This window comes from Balaenoptera physalus (assembly GCF_965194825.1).
Source record: "Balaenoptera physalus genome assembly, chromosome: 9".
In the NCBI taxonomy this organism is placed as follows: domain Eukaryota; kingdom Metazoa; phylum Chordata; class Mammalia; order Artiodactyla; family Balaenopteridae; genus Balaenoptera; species Balaenoptera physalus.
Window position 1 is genome coordinate 34,688,463 of NC_138888.1, and position 17,809 is coordinate 34,706,271.

The window sequence follows — 17,809 nt, forward strand, 5'->3', positions numbered from 1 at the left end:
AAATGGTATATTGCAAGGGAGCTAGAACATGATTAAAAATAAAATTGGTGAAACTTAATGCCAGCATTTTGAGCTTTGTTGATTCAGGAACTAATAGTTCCTCTTACAGAAATAGGAAAGTTGTGATAGACCTGGATTGTATGTTTAAGGAGTGAAGAAATGGAGAGCAGGAAACGTGATGTGCACCAAAATGGTCATTAAACCTTTACTTCTGTGCATTATCAAAATGTTGGCATTGGGGCAGTCAGTAGGAACAATGGTGGTTATGAGATCTTGGGAAGTCTATTGATGAGAGGAACTGTAAAACATTGGAGCTAGGGACTTTCTCCTGAAACTTTAAGCAGACATTTTAGATAAAAAATGAGGAAGTATACAATTGTATAATTTGTTATTTGATATTACCTAGAAGTTGTACAAGCGAAAACTTAAACTAGAATCACAGAGGGTATACTTTCTAATGGGTTAAAAAAAAAATCCATTGTAGGTTGTTATAGGTGACTTTGAGTTCATCTCCAACATTTTTAAACATTAAATAACGAAGAATATCTACCATGTCTATCATATAATTGCTTTGAGCTAATGGCAAAATCCCTGTGTATATTTTTTTTACAGTCTTATAACTGAAGGGAAATTGTATGATGAGAAGTCATTATTTGGCCTCCTAAAAAACTAAAAATGACTACCTACCAATGTTTAATCAAACTAAATTACAGTATAGTGAAATCATTTTTAGTTTTTTGACATAAAGAAATCATATTTTGAGTGTTAAGTAAAGATTCATGATGCCAGTATATTGATTTTAACTTAATTGTAGAAATATTTTAAAAATTAATTAAAAGGAATGGGGAAATATGAAATATAGGTAGAGTGAATAAAACTATCCAGTGGCTTTGGAATATTTAAATTTGCCAGAGTACTAAGCTCAAATAATATTTAGATCTTGCTAGAGTTAAGTACCATTAGGTAATTAGACCCCACAAGGATGAAAGAGCACAGACCCATTGCATGTAATCAGTCAGATCACTTCTAATTTGATTTCCCATTCCTTATATTCTGTCCTTTAATTAATTTGTATTGATAAATAAGAAAGTAGCAGGGAAAAAACAACTGTAGAAAAATGCGGAATATGTGGTAAAGAACAACCTACTCAGACAAATTGAACAATGAAGGTAAGATCATTTATTTTAAAAAGAACTTTATAATTTTTAGTTTGGGGCTCCATCTCAAGTTCGATGAGATCTTTCCCAAAGAGCAGATCATACCTTTTCTTCCTTTACTCCCCTCCAACATCGGCAGTTTGCTTTTGTTCTTAGTAGATCTGAAGAGACAAGCTGTCTTGTGTGAAGTTCCTTAATTTGGAATGTACAACCTATGTCATTTTAATAGAATTAGTTAAGACTGAATGTTCACCAGATGTTCTGGATTTTTCTAGAGGTATGGACTAATTAACAAGGAATTTATTTTTAAAGATTAGGTTAAATGATGAACAAGGATGGGTAATTATCATTATTGCCCATTAGCGCAAGAATATAAGGTTAGATTTATTTGAGGTGTGTGCATGTGAGAGTTTATCTACACATATGTATGTATCCACAGGATACACAGATGTATAACATACAAATAGAGATTCTAAATTAAAAATAAACAGAAAAAGAAAAGACTAGGTTTGCCTAACATACCATATGTCAGCTATGATCTCTCTCCTTTTTTTTTTTTCTCTCCAAGGGCTATGCTTATGTATTTCCTATATTTTAAAAGGGACAAGTGCCTGCTCCACAGACCCCTCAGAGAGCATGTATCTTGACAATAGCATTCCCTGGAGCTTAGAGACCCAACTTGGCAGAGGTATAGAGAATGATGCAGTACATATAATTTCAAATAACATAGAATTCTGCCTTAGTTACTTGCCCAAATCTCAATTTCTGACATTAGTACAATTTCTGTCTCATTTCTAAAGGAAAGGAGATGGATACCAACCCACCAATTTCTTAGCATTATTTTAATGGAAAATGGGAACTTGAATAATTAGGAAGAAAAGAAAATCTTTAATTTATAAAGCTCCTTTCTCTTAATCTATGTTAAGTTTTCTGTTTCTAGGTATAACAGAGTTTATATTAAGTTAGAGTTTTATACTAGATTCTAAAGTGGCATAAAATTTAATGTTTAATTGCCTTCGATGCAAATTTTATCTCTCTCTCGCCTTTCTTTATTTTCTGGAAGTTCATTAAAGAAAATATTCTATTGCTGCTGGAGATCCCTTGAATAGAAACTGGTTTCTCTGTATAGAATGAGCATATTTGCCTGGAAATTCAAGATTCAAACACACATCCCTACACACAGCTTATTTATATTTAATTTATATGTGACCATAGTGCATTCTCTCATAATTGTCAGGAATTTTAAAATATATTTCTTTTAAATTCATAATATATATGTAATATACAAAATATATAAAAATATATTGATAATGTCAATTTTCTCAGTTGTACATTACCTAAAAACAGTTTGCCTAAAGAATGTCCTACAAAGAAAATTATTAATATACCAGTTGCAGAAATTGATTAAAATTTTAATTAGTGATGAGGCAGATCTTTATTTTAAAGTTGCATTATTTTCTCTCTCCTTTCCTCTATAAAAGATTAGCTATTAGAGAAAAGTTTTAAGACTTTTAAGAAAGGTATTAGAAGGTTTAAGTTTGAGGTTTAATAGGCCAAATGCCATCTGTTCCTACAATTTGTAACATTTTATTATTAACAACTCTAGCAGAAGGAGGCAGTCTATTTCGGTGGCGAGGACAGATTTCTGTCCATCTGTGCCCGTATTGCAGCATGTCACTTGTGCTTTAGATCTGCATAGCTCTGAGCCGAAGTTGATGCCATGGCAAGGTCAAGAGGTGGAGAAGCCTGTCAGCACATTCTGTCTCTAACGCGATGACAATCACAAACTGGGGCTTCAAGCCCCGCCCTGAGGCAGTCACTCTGTTGGGCCTTGGAGCTGGGCCTTCCACACTATGATTTCAAAGGAAAATGTTAACTTTAAACCTTTTAAAATATCAGACAAAGAACTTAATGTATGATGTGTCTCTGCTTAATGTCAGGTTCCTTATTAGGGTGGTTCATCTCTCAACATTTAAAAATGCATAGAGTTCTGTGGTGATTCGTCTTTTTTTTTTTTTTTTTCTTCAGGTCCTTAGTAATTACATTGGGGTTAGAGGGAAGCAGAATCCATGTGAAATTCTATTTTACTGCGAAATAGCTTGAAAACCAGAATGCAGGAGGTTAAGTCTGACTTGAAAGACTTTGAAATGTTGCGTGTTGACATTAAGTACCCTGTTCCTTTTTTGAGAAATCTCACTATCTAGAATCTCTAAATGTGTGCTTTTTTTTTTTTTTTCTTTTTCCAAAAAGTGCCTATCAGATTGTTGTGGAGGAATTGCACCCTCACCGAACCAAGAGAGAAGCCAGAGCCATGGAATGCTACCAGGTTCCTGTCACATACCAAAATGCCATGAATGGGGGTGCACCGTACTACTTCGCTGCTGAACTACCCCCAGGGAATCTTCCCGAACCTGCCCCATTCACGGTGGGCGATAACAGGACCTATCAGGGCTTTTGGAACCCCCCTTTGGCTCCACGCAAAGGATACAACATCTATTTCCAGGCAATGAGCAGTGTGGAGAAGGTGAGCTTCCTCCAAGATTTTGCTTTTTCACTGACCTGAGGAAAAGCTGCTGTCGAATTTTATAAATACTCAGTAACATTTGTCAGGTGAAAAAAATAAAAAAGTGAGAAACAATCGGTGTGTAGGGGGTGTGTTGTTTCTGTTCCCAGCAACATGCACGGTTTGGGGCCTACTGTAGGGCTGGGGCCCCATGCCAATTACATCGCACAGCATTCCTGTTTCCTAGTAACTGCTTCTCCTTGAGCGCTCTTCAGGAAAGCCCACAAGGGCAATGGTGAGTAAAATGATTTGAAAAGGTGGATGTGCTGCTGTCGGGACTCCAGCCCCAATAAACATGGAGCATTGTTTTGTCTTCTTTGCTCAATCGTGGCACGCTTCAGAAGATTAAATTCACTGCAGGATGAACAGAATGAGCGTTCCACAGCAGGCTAATAAGCCCGTATAAACTTTTCAGGGGTTACAAGCCAAATAGTAAATAACTAGTAACAGTCCTCTGATTACAAAGTAATAGGGCGCCTGTGGTATATCGTGACAAAACCGAAACAGAAGGCAGCTTGGCGAGGGTGGAATGCTGTGCAGTTAAAGAAGTCTCTTTTCCGTCTCCCTGGCTGCCCTTCTTTTTCCCATTCTGGACACAGTTGTTTTTGAACACTGCCATGGATCCCAAATGAGTATTGAAGAGGGAAACACCACAGGAAGTTAGAAACTACCAGTGGTTCCATACGTGGGGAAATAACCTGGCCTTTCATGTCTCATGCTCTCCTCTTGAAAGATTTTCTTTCCTAAAACATATTTTATTTATTTATTTATTTATTTATTTATTTTGCAGGGAGGTGTAGAAAAAAAATGTTGAGAGTAGAAACCTTCTACAACTTAAAATTCAATAGAAGAATGACATTTTTATGTACTTGTAGCTATATAGGAAATTGCTGGGTTTGGGTAATTGAGTCCCTGAGGTGGGTACCTGGCAGATGTGAAATATGTGCTATCCAATTGCAAAAGCCCTATTATATCTTGGAAGAGTTTCATTGGAAGATATAACAATCCATTTGCATTTCTGTAAGGGGCCATGAGAACTTAGGGTATTGACTGGCTGCTTTTGAATGAAAGCTTTATCTTTGTGCTTACCTGCATGGCTGGTTTACAGTATACGGAAAGAAAAATGCCACAGCATCTTCTAAGATGTACTTCAAAGCCAGAGGCTGCTCATGTTTTAAAATGCTCTTCTCGTCTTCTAGTTTATTTTTACCTAAGTGGGAGTTGGCTGCCCACTTCCCACCCACACATCATTCCATGCCACTACCAGGATGGGACTGCTCAAAAAAGAGACAACCATGGAAGTTTTATTCCATTCTGGGTGTAAAGTAGCATGGTTCAGTGTTTGGGTGTTCATCTTTAGAAAGGTGAGAGATTCCAAATTAACTTTTGTTACTTGGTCTGTGGTATGAGAGAAGTGTTAATGAATGTCTGTTACTTACAAAGAATTTTCTCTGGCACTCTTTAAAAGCTTTGATATGAATTTTCTCTTCTAATTGCTAATATATCTACATGTGGTTTAAGCAAAGTACAGAGTAGCAAGAATATATTTCACAGTTATCTTGGAAAAAAGTTTTAAAATTGACATGGCTCCTGTCAGCAGAGGCTGGTAATCCTGATAGACTTAACAGCAATTGCTTTTAGGAAATCAAAGTGCCTTTGAGCCTTTATGGGCATGTGAAACAGTTTCTTGGAGCTTACTAGGAAGGCTTCAGGTCACAGTTAAGTAACAGAAGTGCAGATTTTCATTTTTAATTACTAATTTCCCCCTCAATGCTTTATTTTGTTTAATTTAAAAATAATAAATGCCTAAGAGAAAAGTATATAAAGTCTTGGTTTATCAATCTATAGAACTGCTCAAGATGGAGTTACAAATACACCTTGAAAACAGATAGCCTCTGTTTTGTTCACTGTCTTTAACATCTTTTCCAACCTCTTGTACATTCAAAGATATAAGCTGAATGAACTAAATCCTGAAGGAATGAGGTGCAGACCTAGCGCTGTGTTCCACACCCTAGTACCACCCCACAACATTTAAAAACAGAAGAAAAAGAGATTTTTAGAATTCTGAAATGTCTTGTCTTTTACCATTTCTACTTCTACTTCCTCAATCCCATCTGTCTAGCAAGAGGAGGAAAATAATCCCACCAAGAAATATTTAATCCCTAACAACTAAATTAAAAAGGAGAAAAGAACAGATAAAATATGCTGCAACTGTGATGCAATTTTTTGATGATCTTTCTAACTTTCGTCATTTAGCTCTTTAGTCATGCTAAGATCCAAGTGAAAGTATATAATGTTCAGCTTTGGTCTGAGTCTACAGCTACGAGGTGAAAATGAAATTTATATTTGGGGGACTTCCCTGGTGGTGCAGTAGATGAGACTCCATGCTCCCAATGTAGGGGGTCTGGGTTCGATCCCTGGCCAGGGAACTAGATCCCACATGCCTGCCGCAACTAAGAGTTCGCATGCCACAGCTAAGGAGGCTACATGCCTCAAATAAGGAACCCTGGAGCCACAGCTAAGGAGCCAGCGCTCCACAACTAAGGAGCCTGCCTGCTGCAACTAAGACCTGGTGCAACCAAATAAATAAATAAATATTTTTTTAAAAAAACAGAAAGAAATTTATATTTGGGTCTGATTTGTATTAGCTTTGCAAATACATTTTTCTTTCTGATCATTCAGAAAGTACAGTAAATGCAAATAGAATGCTATACTGCTTGTCCCAGACAAGATAGCCTGTTTCATTACAAGGTGAAGACAGATACCTACACCTTTAGAAAATACTAAAATTTTTTAAAGTTATTTTAGATTTTAAAAAAATCTCTGCATGAACATAAATAAAAAATCATGTCCTTAATACCGCTATTCTATTCTTTATAAACCTGTTTTATAACCCCAGATTGATCTTCATACTAGTTATAGTTTATGAAATATCTATAACTGACCGTTTTCTTTCATTTTTTTTTTCTTTTCTCCCTCAGGAAACTAAAACCCAGTGTGTAAGAATTGCTACCAAAGGTAAGAGGTTTGCTTTTTTTTTTTCCCCAAATTCCATTCGCCAACTTTCTAAAATGAAAGAGCTTTGTTCCCTGTTTCAGGGCTAATTAAATGTGGCACTTCTATTACAGAGTATTTGTAGTAGGGCCTAGTTAAACTGCGAGCCAAGTTCTCTGACTCACTTGGGTGTCTTTAACATGTAATGGAGTGATACTTTCCATCCTCTAGTATTTGACTGGAGTCTTGTTTTGAGAATAGGAAAGATTTAGAAAACTTTAGAAGGACTTGTTTCTGCCATTTAGTATCTGAAAGGTCTTGTGCTGCTGATCAGCCAACATATTAGGAAAAGCTCAGCAATATCAGCTGAAAATAGCATATTCCTTATTTAAAAACCTCTGTTACTTTCTGTGGTAGACAATCAAACACAAAAAGATGGAGCTAGTCTAGGCATATGCAAGGGTATGGACAGAGACGGGTCCATATTGGTAGTGCAGTTTGATTGAAGATGCTTTACTTTTTTATTGCATATTATAGTTTAGTTGCCTTGTTTCTTTAAGAGAAAACATTTTCATCTTTGAATGAATATTTAGAGTTCAGAGTGGGAGAAAGTCTCCTGCATTCACAATGTTTATAATCCTTCACTTAAGAGTTATTTGACTGTGCCAACAAGGGAGAGAGAGCTACTTGGTGTATGTATTCTAGCAAGAGAAATGAGAAAAAGCTGTTCGCATGCAGAGGTAGGGCTCCACAGAGGGTTGGTGCTTTGGGTGGTTTGCTGCCAGAATTAGTATTAGGCCCCCATTCATGAGCAGTAGTTGATTCATTTGGAGTAAAAATGAATGGCCATATTCTGTTTGTGCTGGCATCTTTCCTTTCATCATTTTTCTCCACCTAATCATCAATCTGCTCAATTAAGCATTTGTTTTATACTCTTGATTTGTAAAGGCAATAACAAAAGACTATTCCCTTGACTCATGAGGAGTAATAAAAAAGCTTCACAGAAGAGAAAAAAATACACTTTTTCGATTCAAATACTGAGATTCCTCATGATATTTTAAACGATAAAGCAATCCTAAATGAAGGAAAAGAGAAAGTATATACAGATGCATATAATGTATAGGCATTTATTTTATTTTAAAAACTTGGCATATGGATCAAGAGTTAAAGTTGAAATCTTTAGAAGATAATAGCAGAAGACATTTAGAACCTATGCTTTTCCGGATTTGAAATAGAACCAGGAATGTAAAATGGTCTCATGTCAGCCTGCGAGAAGTTTTTTAGATATGGATAAATGATTCTAAATTTTAAAATTTTCTTATTCGGCTATTTAATTATTTGCATTTACATAAGCTTAAGTGTCATTTTGTCCCACGCTCAATACAAATAAAATTATGATGACAAATATCATATTATATTTTGACTGCAGGAGAGTTGGGATTATGGAAATTAGATTTACCATGTGGCATAGAATATTTGCCAGAAACTCAGAGGTAGTAAGATAGGGTCCATTTGTGGTAGTTTCTTCTTTACCTAATAATCTAGCCCTGCTGTACATCTGGGTCTCAGGTTGACAGTGTGGTTTACTGCGTGAAAGAAATCTGGCCCCAGACTATCTGGGTTCAAATCCTGACTTTGCCCCTTCTTACTGTTCTTTAAAGTTGAGCAAAATATTTAACCTCTCATTCTAAAAATAAGAATGATAGAGTACCTACCCCTTACTATTATTGTGAAGACTAAAATAATTTATATATACAAAATGCCTGAATAGTACCTAGTATACTATAACTATCAGTTAAGAGTTAACTGCAATTTTATCATCACCATAATTATCATAATCCTTTCATACCTTGCTTCAGAAGGACATAATCTGTGTTATGTAGTAATGAAAGAAATAAAAATAGAAATGAAACTTAAGTTTTCATGATAGAGATTACTTGGGGAAAAAGTAAGGGTTTTTGTTTTTTTTTTTAATTTGTTTATTTTTAATATGTTTCTATCCAGATCTAATGTAATGCCTTCTCTGGACACTTAGCATTTTTCTACATAGAAAAAAAACACATTATTAAGGTAAAATTACTTTTTGCCTGACTATGTTTTAAACTAACAGCATACAAGTATGGTCAGCTTTGGTATAAAAATTTTCAGTATGAAAATTAAAACGTTTCTGGCAGGGCATGTTGAAGATACACTTATTAAATGACGTAACCATATTGACTAGGAAGGGAAGAAGGAACCTTCTGGGCAAGGAATGATTCAATATTTCACAGGTGTCTAGTATACATAGGCAAAAACCTATTAAGCTGTATACTCAAAATGTGTGTACTGGGGCTTCCCTGGTGGCGCATTAGTTAAGAATCTGCCGGCCAATGCAGGGGACACGAGTTCGAGCCCTGGTCAGGGAGGATCCCACATGCCCCGAAGCAGCTAGGCCCCTGCACCACAACTACTAAGTCTGCGCCCTAGAGCCCACGCGCCACAACTACTGAAGCCCGTGGGCCTAGAGCCTATCCTCCTCAACAAGAGAGGCCACTGCAGTGAGAAGCCCGCGCACCACAAGGAAGAGTAGCCCCCACTCGCCGTAACTAGGGAAAGCCCGTGCGCAGCAACAAAGACCCAACACAGCCAAAAATAAATAAAAATATAATAAATAAATTTTTTTTTAAATGTGTGCACTGTACTGACTTAGGGCACTGGAAATTCTTGTGGGAAATGTGAAAGAATTTAAAAGCCAAGAACAAGTAGCCCACACACTAGAATAGCATGATCATTTTGAAAATATTTTGACTTGTGAAAATTATTCTAAAAAATTTCCAATGTAATGGATTGTTTCCTGCCTTCTTGGAAGTCACACCTGTTGGTAGCCAACAAAAAAAGAGAATACAGACGTTGACTGGTAAAGAAAACATATGAATAATCAACGTCATAATGTCTAAAATAAATAGTGATGTGAATATATATTATGAGACAAAAGAAGCGTTCTGGGAGTTAGGTTCATTGCAGTTGGGATCATTGGTCCTGCTCTCTGACTCACATTTAGTTAAGAAGTCCTTGAGAAGATATGTGTCAGGAATGGAGTGGAAGGGTTAATCTAAATTATACTGGAAATCATGAAAGTCATACCGTTTATAAAATAGCATATCCAAAACCAAAATTGTAAACATACGAAAAGGAATTTAGTCCGCTGCTATCTTTGCAAAGCAAAAAGGAGAATAAGTCTCACGAAAGGTTTCTTTTGTACATCAAGAAAAAGGGCCAAGCTTGGAAAGTCACTTGTCCAGTGAAGAGCGTCGTGCAACTTGCATGCTCAACATGTATAGGCACAAGTCTCTCTGACCACTGAAAGAACTGACCACTGATATCAGTTTGCTTTATATCTTTTTACATATAATTTATAACAATGCTCAAAACTGGTATACACCCACAAAATTATTTGTAAATTAGCAGCTAAGAATCTTGTGCCATGGTGCCATAAAGAATGTGTACCACTATAACTTTTATTTTTTTCTCAAGGAAACTATTCAGTGAGTGATATTTTAATGGTTAGATTTAAATATGAAAATATTATATGATTATAATAGAAATTACTCAGTGGGTTTTCAAAAGTAGTTCTCAGGAAATATGCTTTATCCATATTAAACTAACAAGAGATGCATTTCAGTTGAATTTTTATTTTATCTTGGTCAATAATATCTAGCATATTATGTCATTTAAAATGTTCTCAATATATAAATAATCATTTATGGAACCACATACTCAATTTACATATAATTATTCTATAAGCAAGCAAGCATTGATAAGTAATCAAGATATCAAATAATTCCCTAGAATAAAACTAAGAAATAAGACCAATAGTATATGAAATTGAAAGTATTATAATCTGTTTATATAAGTAGTTTACATTTTGAAACTATTTTGATTGTGTCCAATTTCCCCTCATCTGCATTTCTGTTTTTTTTTTTTTAGAAGAAAACTGGTAACTTAAAATTTTAATTTCGATGGAGGTTCCTATGTTGGTAAAATCTGTCCATTTCCAATAAAAGCTATCAAGTTTAATACAACAGAAAAGTGTAATATAAGTAAATTTATTTGAACATAGCATTTAAGGTGAAAAAGAGGATTTTTTTCTTAAGTTAATGAAATACAGCTACTTTTTATGTTGTGACAAACCCTTAAGTTTTCAAGTCAAGAATGGATTTTATTCCAAATCTCCATTTGTAAATAGTTTGCTTTGGCAAACTGCTGTTTGTCTACCCATTAACCATTCTTTGACTTCTTCCAATTTCATTTGGATATCAATATGCCAGTCATGTATTTAGCATTTATTTAATGCCTGTTGTACACCAAACAATGTTCTAGGCCTTGGGGATAGAGCAGTAAATAAATATAGACAAAGCCCTAACTTCTATGAACTTAAATCCCGGTAGAGGGAAACAGACCAGACACAAATTCTTTGCAGAGAAATAAAGCAGTAAGTGAGGATAGGGAATGCTGGGACTTGTGTCTAGGGCATTGCTATTTTGTATACAGTTATCAGAGAAAGACACACTGGTGAGGTGAAGGAAATGAGGGAGGGACCCATGTAGGGGAGCAGCTTTCACGGCAGAAGGAACACATGCAAAGACCTTGAGGGGAAAGTACCTTCGCTGCTCAGGGAAGGTGGGCGCAGACTCGGGATGAATCAGATTGGTCTTAATTAGCGATTCTCAAACTTTAGCTTGAGTCAGAATTACCTGGAGGGCTTGTTAAAGCGGATTGTTGAGCCTCAACTCCACAATTTCTGAATCAGTAGCCCTGGAGAGGGGCTCAAGAATGTACATTTCTCACAGGTTTGCAGCTGAGACTGATGCCATTGCTCAGGTGACTACACTTTGATAATCACTGGTCTTCCAAGAAAATTTTTTCTTCCTGACTTTTGGAAAGGAGAGATAGCAGAGACTACCCCCAACCCATCCATCTTATTTTGAGCATTATTTTGTAAGGATGTGATATTTGGAAAGTTGAGAACCAAATTGGCTAAAAAGAGGAGAACATCAAAGAAAACAAATAAGCCAACTCAAAGCCCTAACAACTCTGAGCTGAGATACCCATTGCTGGAACTCCTTAACTCCAAATATTTATGTGTGAAAATAATAAATGTTCTTATTATCAAAACCACTACTGGTGGGTAATCTGTTACTTGCAGCAGGTAGTGTCTGAACTGACATTTGATTTTTATTTCCCCTTAGGAATAATAATGAAAAATAGTAGTTTGGTTCCAAGATGAGGTATAAAGGACCAGCTATTTCATGGAACGATTGGAAGAGAGCACTTAAAGTCCATATAACTCGATCATTGACCTTTAAAAGTAGGGAATCTCCTGTTAGGTGTCAGTCTAGAATATCAGGAACCCGTTTGTTGCCTTGGCATAGGTGCTTTGGTAGGATTATCCTTACTTGGTCCTCAAAGGAGCTGGAAAGGAGGAACCCACATGGTTCTTGTAGAAGCCATGGAAAGAAGAGAATTCCAAACACTAAAGCAAGCATATGTCCATTCATCCATTCATTTAATATCAGCTTATTTATTCTTTTGATAAACCCGAAGTTGACCTGTGATTGTGAAAGGTGTTGGTTTAACTCTTTTGTATATTCCCATCCTGGGAATGGTCTAAATCAGATCATTATTAATTCAGAATATTACTTATATTAAACAGTGATGATATAGGTCTTTGCCAACCCCTCAAAATATCTTGGCTTCACTGCTAGCATGCATTTTAAACATGCATTCCAATATTAAGAAAAATTCGCTTGTCACAAAAGAGTAGGTGTGCATGGAAGATTTTATCCAATATATATGGAAGCATACAAACACTGGTAATATTTTATTTACTTTATTCTTTCTTCCTTCCTTTGCTATTTATTCCCTAATTACTGGATAAAGAATAGTTTCTTAAAAAACATTTGCTTCATAGTTTTAGTTTTGTCTTATGCTCCTTTTGTCAAATTTTTTTTTTTTGGTGCCCTTTTCTCTGAGTGTGCAGATGGATGAAAGTGCCTTATTTTAAGTGATCAGGCATTCAAAAATAACAAGCATGAGAAGAAAAAGAACACTTAGCCTGTCAAGAAGTTACAGTAATACCATGGAAGCTCCATTTGGTTGTACCACGTGTGTAGAATCTTTCTGACTGAATTCATTCCCACCATATTTATCACACATGAACTTGAGTACATCTCAACAATCTCGGCTCTTAAATTGCACTCTTGGGCAGTATCCTTCACAGCTGCAGAGAAGGGGGATTTGAAAGTAGGGGTGAGGTCTGAAGAAAAAAATATATTTAATGGGATTTCAGGCTCTAAAATCCTAACCTTAATTTCTTAAATTTTACGAAGATGCTTTATATTTTGCCAGCTACATGTTGAAGGAAATGGTAAAGCATCAGGAAGAAATTTTCAGATCCATTTATACCGCTTTTTATGCTGATGGAAACTAAGGTCAACTGTGATACTTTAGTCTGGCTATTAAGAAATTCTGGGTAGGGGTGGGGCTTTTCTTGGTCCTGAGGATAGAATTAGCTTTGAGGAAGCTGCCAGCTCTTCTGAAAAATTGTAATCAGCAAGAATAACTTTGTTCTTCCTCTGAATGCCTAAGTACTTTGGCTGGTACTCACACTCCTTTCTCTCCCAACGGAAAAGAATGTGCATCATTCTTCTTGCCTATTGTATCTATGTACTCGTTTTCAAAAATTAATCTGATTTGGGGTTTCATTTTTCTTCAACTCAGAAGGGAGGGAATTGCAGGAAAGTATATTGGTAATAGACTACAGCCCGAGGAAAACGAAAGTATATCTAAGTGAAACCAAGCAGGGAGGAAGTACAATTTTAATAAAGCTTAAATCAGTGATTCATGGCTTGGAACTAACCTCTGTCAGGCAGCAATATTTCCTGGTGCTCTGTCAAAGGCCTTATCATTGTAAATTCTTTTTTTTTTTTTTAATACAGAGAAAGTTACTAAAAATTAACAGCTAGTAGATTTTTTTCAACTTATTTGCAAAACTAAAATATTCCTTTGCTTTTAAAAAACTATAGAGTAGAAGAAAAGCATAATATTTCTACAGTGAAGTCAAAGGCTAATGATTCTCCAAATTATATATTATTCCGAAATTTCTTAGGATGAAGAACTGTCTAGATGGAGTGTAAGGTTTATGAGGGTAGGGGTAACATCTGCTTACATTTGTGAAGTCCATGCCTGATATTTAATATAAATGCAGTCTCTTTGGAATGAATGAATATTATTGTCCAGAATTATTTCACTTTTCAATGCCTTGAAGATATATTAGTCGTCTTCTTTTACTACGGCTCTGTTTTATTGACATACTTGAGTAATAATTTGAAGTGTTTCTTTTTAATCTACAGAAAAAGAAAAAAATTAATGAATAAAAAGTTTGCCCTCTTGGTATTCCAAGTCAGTTTTTGCTTCCCTTCCATCTAAACTATACTACAGTCTTAGAATGTAAAAAAAATTATGTAGAAAGAAAAGTTTTGCTTGAGTTATTCATTTTATTTTTTCTTATATTAATTTTTACCTTTTTCTTTATGAGGAGAGTAGGTTTAGAAAGTAGTTAAAGACTAGAAAAACTAGAATAAAAATTGTGTATGTAATCTAAGTATGTATGCTGTGTAAGTATTCTGCTAAAGTAATGGGCAGTTTTCAAAAACAGAAAAGTTACTGATGGGAAATTTCTGGCTAGTGATTATTTTTAATTCATTTTAAGAAGCCAATTGACCTTTATTAACTTATTATTATACTTATTTCTTATAATTTTTAGCAGTTGTACATTAAGAAAATATTACTAGTTTATTTTGCAGACATTTTAGAAATTTCAAGAGCATTTCCTCTATTTTTGTAACAAACTATTTTTGAAATTGAAAATAATGCTTACATACACACACCTGTTATATACAGAATATTAACATGAGCCAGGAATGCAGGTGGCCTCAGGAAACTAGAAAGGACAAAGAAACGATTTTCCCCTTTGAGCCTCCAGAAGGAACACAGGCCTGCCAAACCTCAATTTCAGTGCCATAACATTCATTTAGGACTTCTGACATCTAGAACCATAGATAATAAATTTGTGTTGTTTTAACTCACGAATGCGTGGCAATTTGTTACAGCATAAAAAGTAACTAATACAGATTTTGGTGCTTGGAAGTGGGGTCCTGCTGTAACAAATACCTAAAAATATGGACATGACTTTGGAAGTGGGCAGGGGCAGGGGCTTGGAAGAATTTTGAGGAGCAGGACAGAAAAAGCTTGAATTGCCTTTAACATACTGTCAGTAGAAACGTGAATGCTGAAGTGTCTACTGACAAGGGCTCAGAAGAAAATGAGGAACATGTTGCTGGAAACTGGAAGAAAAAGGATCCTTTATATGCGCCAGAAATTTAGCTGAATTGTGTCCTGCAGTTATATGGGAAGCAAAATTTGTAAACGATGAATTTGGATATGTAGGTGAGGAGATTTCTAAGCACTGTTGAACGTGCAGCCTTTCTGCAAACACACACGTTCACACACACACACACACACACTTATTATTTGTTGGTATTATTATCTTTATATAGTGGCAGTACAGATTCCCTATTTTAATCCTTTGATTTTGAACAAGGCAAATGCTAAACAATAGAAAACTTAAATTATTTTTATTCTTAGTAATTAAAAACAGCTCTTTAGAGTGAATCCCCACATCAAAAGGATTACGTTAGTTTTACTGCAGTATTATGGTAACATGAGCTCTGCCTCTCTTTTTTTTCTGTATTTATCTGATTGCAGGAATAGAAGATTAAAATCCAGTTTGGCCTCATTGAAACACATTTGCAGAGTGTTATAGAGCATTGGTTTATGATTATTGCTCCATAATACACAAAGTATTCTTTATCCCCTATCAGTTTAGTGTCTGAAATTATGTATTCTATTCAGTTTTTAATGAAATGTGGATTACTTTAAAGATTATCTCTCTGATTTAATAAATGGCATTAGAGTAGAAAGTTAATTGGATCTTTCTTGAATGAGCAGTGACCACTATGTGTGACTGATAGGAGGAAAAGACAGTGAATAACATTTTTTGATTTGTTTTATGTGTTTAAGACTTTTAGATTAGTAAAGTGGGTAATTTTGTGATCAGTTTTCTCAAGTAAATTATGTAGCACCTATTACCCTTGTAAAAATCATGGTAAAATTCTAATTTCTTTTAAAAATAAAAATTTCTCAGATTTTGTGAAATTGAGATATAAAAAATGCCCCATACTTGAACACATATAATTTAGTGTGTTTTCATTTTAAAGACAGAAAATGAATGTTATCACCCAAACATTGAAATAGTTCTAGATTTGTCACCTTCCGTTTTTTACACGAATTTCAAATGAACTTTAAAATTCGGAATCTTGTTCACTTCTTTCATTGCTCTTTATTCCAAGAGCCCCTGCTGAATTTACTGGCAAAGAGATTACCACTTCCGCGTCCTTTCTTTAGGAAATGCAGAAATTCATGTTTGTAAATATGATGCTAGAGGTGACAAAGTGATTATCACCACATTTTGTATATCCCTGGTGGTAGCAGAAGGAAGTTTACAGTTTAAGTACCACTGGCCTTTCATGAAATATACAAATTGTCCTTTTAAACCAGTGTTACTCTTCCTGATAGAAGTTTGTGTGTGCAGGTGTGCCTTCCATATTGTAAATTCAAAAAGACAGTGTTTTCTTTGCTGGCTCTTGCTGTTATTTACAACACCTGGCTTTACATCTGTGCCTTTAAAGTCCCAGTCTTTGCCTTTGAGGAAACCATCAATTCTTCTATACCTCCTGCTTTCTTGGTCTCTTTGCTGCTATTCTTTCCCAGGTGAAAATCCAACTAGGCTATGCCTTTGAGGTAGGATTTCACTCTACTAGTAAAACTTTCCTCTGCTCTCCCTGATACCATCATCTCAGTTCTGACTTCTTTATAAAAAGCTGCTTTGTATTGGCCAGGTATTCTTCTGACATATTCAGCCAGTAGGGGAGATAGTTTGAAGTAAACGTGGTTCATTGGTGGTGATCTAACAGTGCACTAAAGACAAGAGCAAATAAGAAAATTTTTGTGGAGAAATAAGGAAGAAAGAAAACTATAGGTCCTAGGAAGTATGTAGCTAAGACTTCACCTCACATAATTCAGCTTTTCTATAGGCTTCCTACCATATCGATTTTCAGAAGTGCTCATGGTAACAACTACTTTTGTTGGTCTGTGATTTTTTTTAATTTAAGTTTCACATCATCATTGTGGCCAATAGTCATCCCTGGACTACATCTTTGTCCATTGCTTAATTCCCTACACCTACCTGTTCCACCAGCTGCTAAACATTGGGAATTTGGTCATCCATCCACAATGTATTTATTGTGTGCTTACTCTCTGTCAGGCACTCAGCTAGATATTGAGCTTCAAGTGAGAGGGTTGTGGGATGGAGAGCAGGACACCTGTATGCAGTTACTATGCAGAGCAGGTTTGGGGTAAAAATAGTCATTGGCCACATCTGTCTTAAATCATGAGCTATCATCTTCTTCAGGGAGATTCCTCAACTCTGCCAGGATCTGTTCTTGGAAATAGGATGCTTCTCTTTTCATTTTGGTAGGATATTTACAGTCTATGTTATAGACTTGCTATAATCTAGAATTAACTAAGAACCTGCATTAAACAAATTTCTTCCTGTATGAAAACTATGGAGGTGTTTTTGTTCAGATTTTATGAAACAAGTCACCAACCTAAGGTTGTGTTGTAGATACAAAATTTTACATGTTTACCTAATGTGGGGATCTCTTTCCAGACTTATTTATGATCATAGAGGCATATCTATATTTCTGTTTCTACCTAAAGATAGATTTTTTAAAAACTTGCCATCATTCTAAGAGAGTGGTCTGAAGCTTGCATTTTTTTAACACCTTTATTGGAGTATAATTGCTTTACAATGTTGTGTTAGTTTCTGCTGTATAACAAAGTGAATCAGCTATATGTATACATATATCCACATATCCCCTCCCTCTTGCATCTCTCTCCCACCCGCCCTATCCCCCCCTCTAGGTGGTCATAAAGG

At 35.5% G+C, this 17,809-nt stretch overlaps 1 protein-coding gene across 6 annotated transcripts in view; it reads left to right on the top strand.

The window, feature by feature from the left end:
• The window catches only part of PTPRK (protein tyrosine phosphatase receptor type K), a 574,209-nt gene that overhangs the window by 476,614 nt on the left and 79,786 nt on the right, over positions 1–17,809 (top strand). For all 6 annotated transcript variants that reach the window (XM_082474428.1, XM_082474429.1, XM_082474426.1 and 3 more), the window contains exons 12-13: positions 3,408–3,681; positions 6,702–6,738. In XM_082474428.1, coding sequence (XP_082330554.1) covers positions 3,408–3,681; positions 6,702–6,738 — 311 coding nt within the window. The remainder of the gene's footprint in view (positions 1–3,407; positions 3,682–6,701; positions 6,739–17,809) is intronic.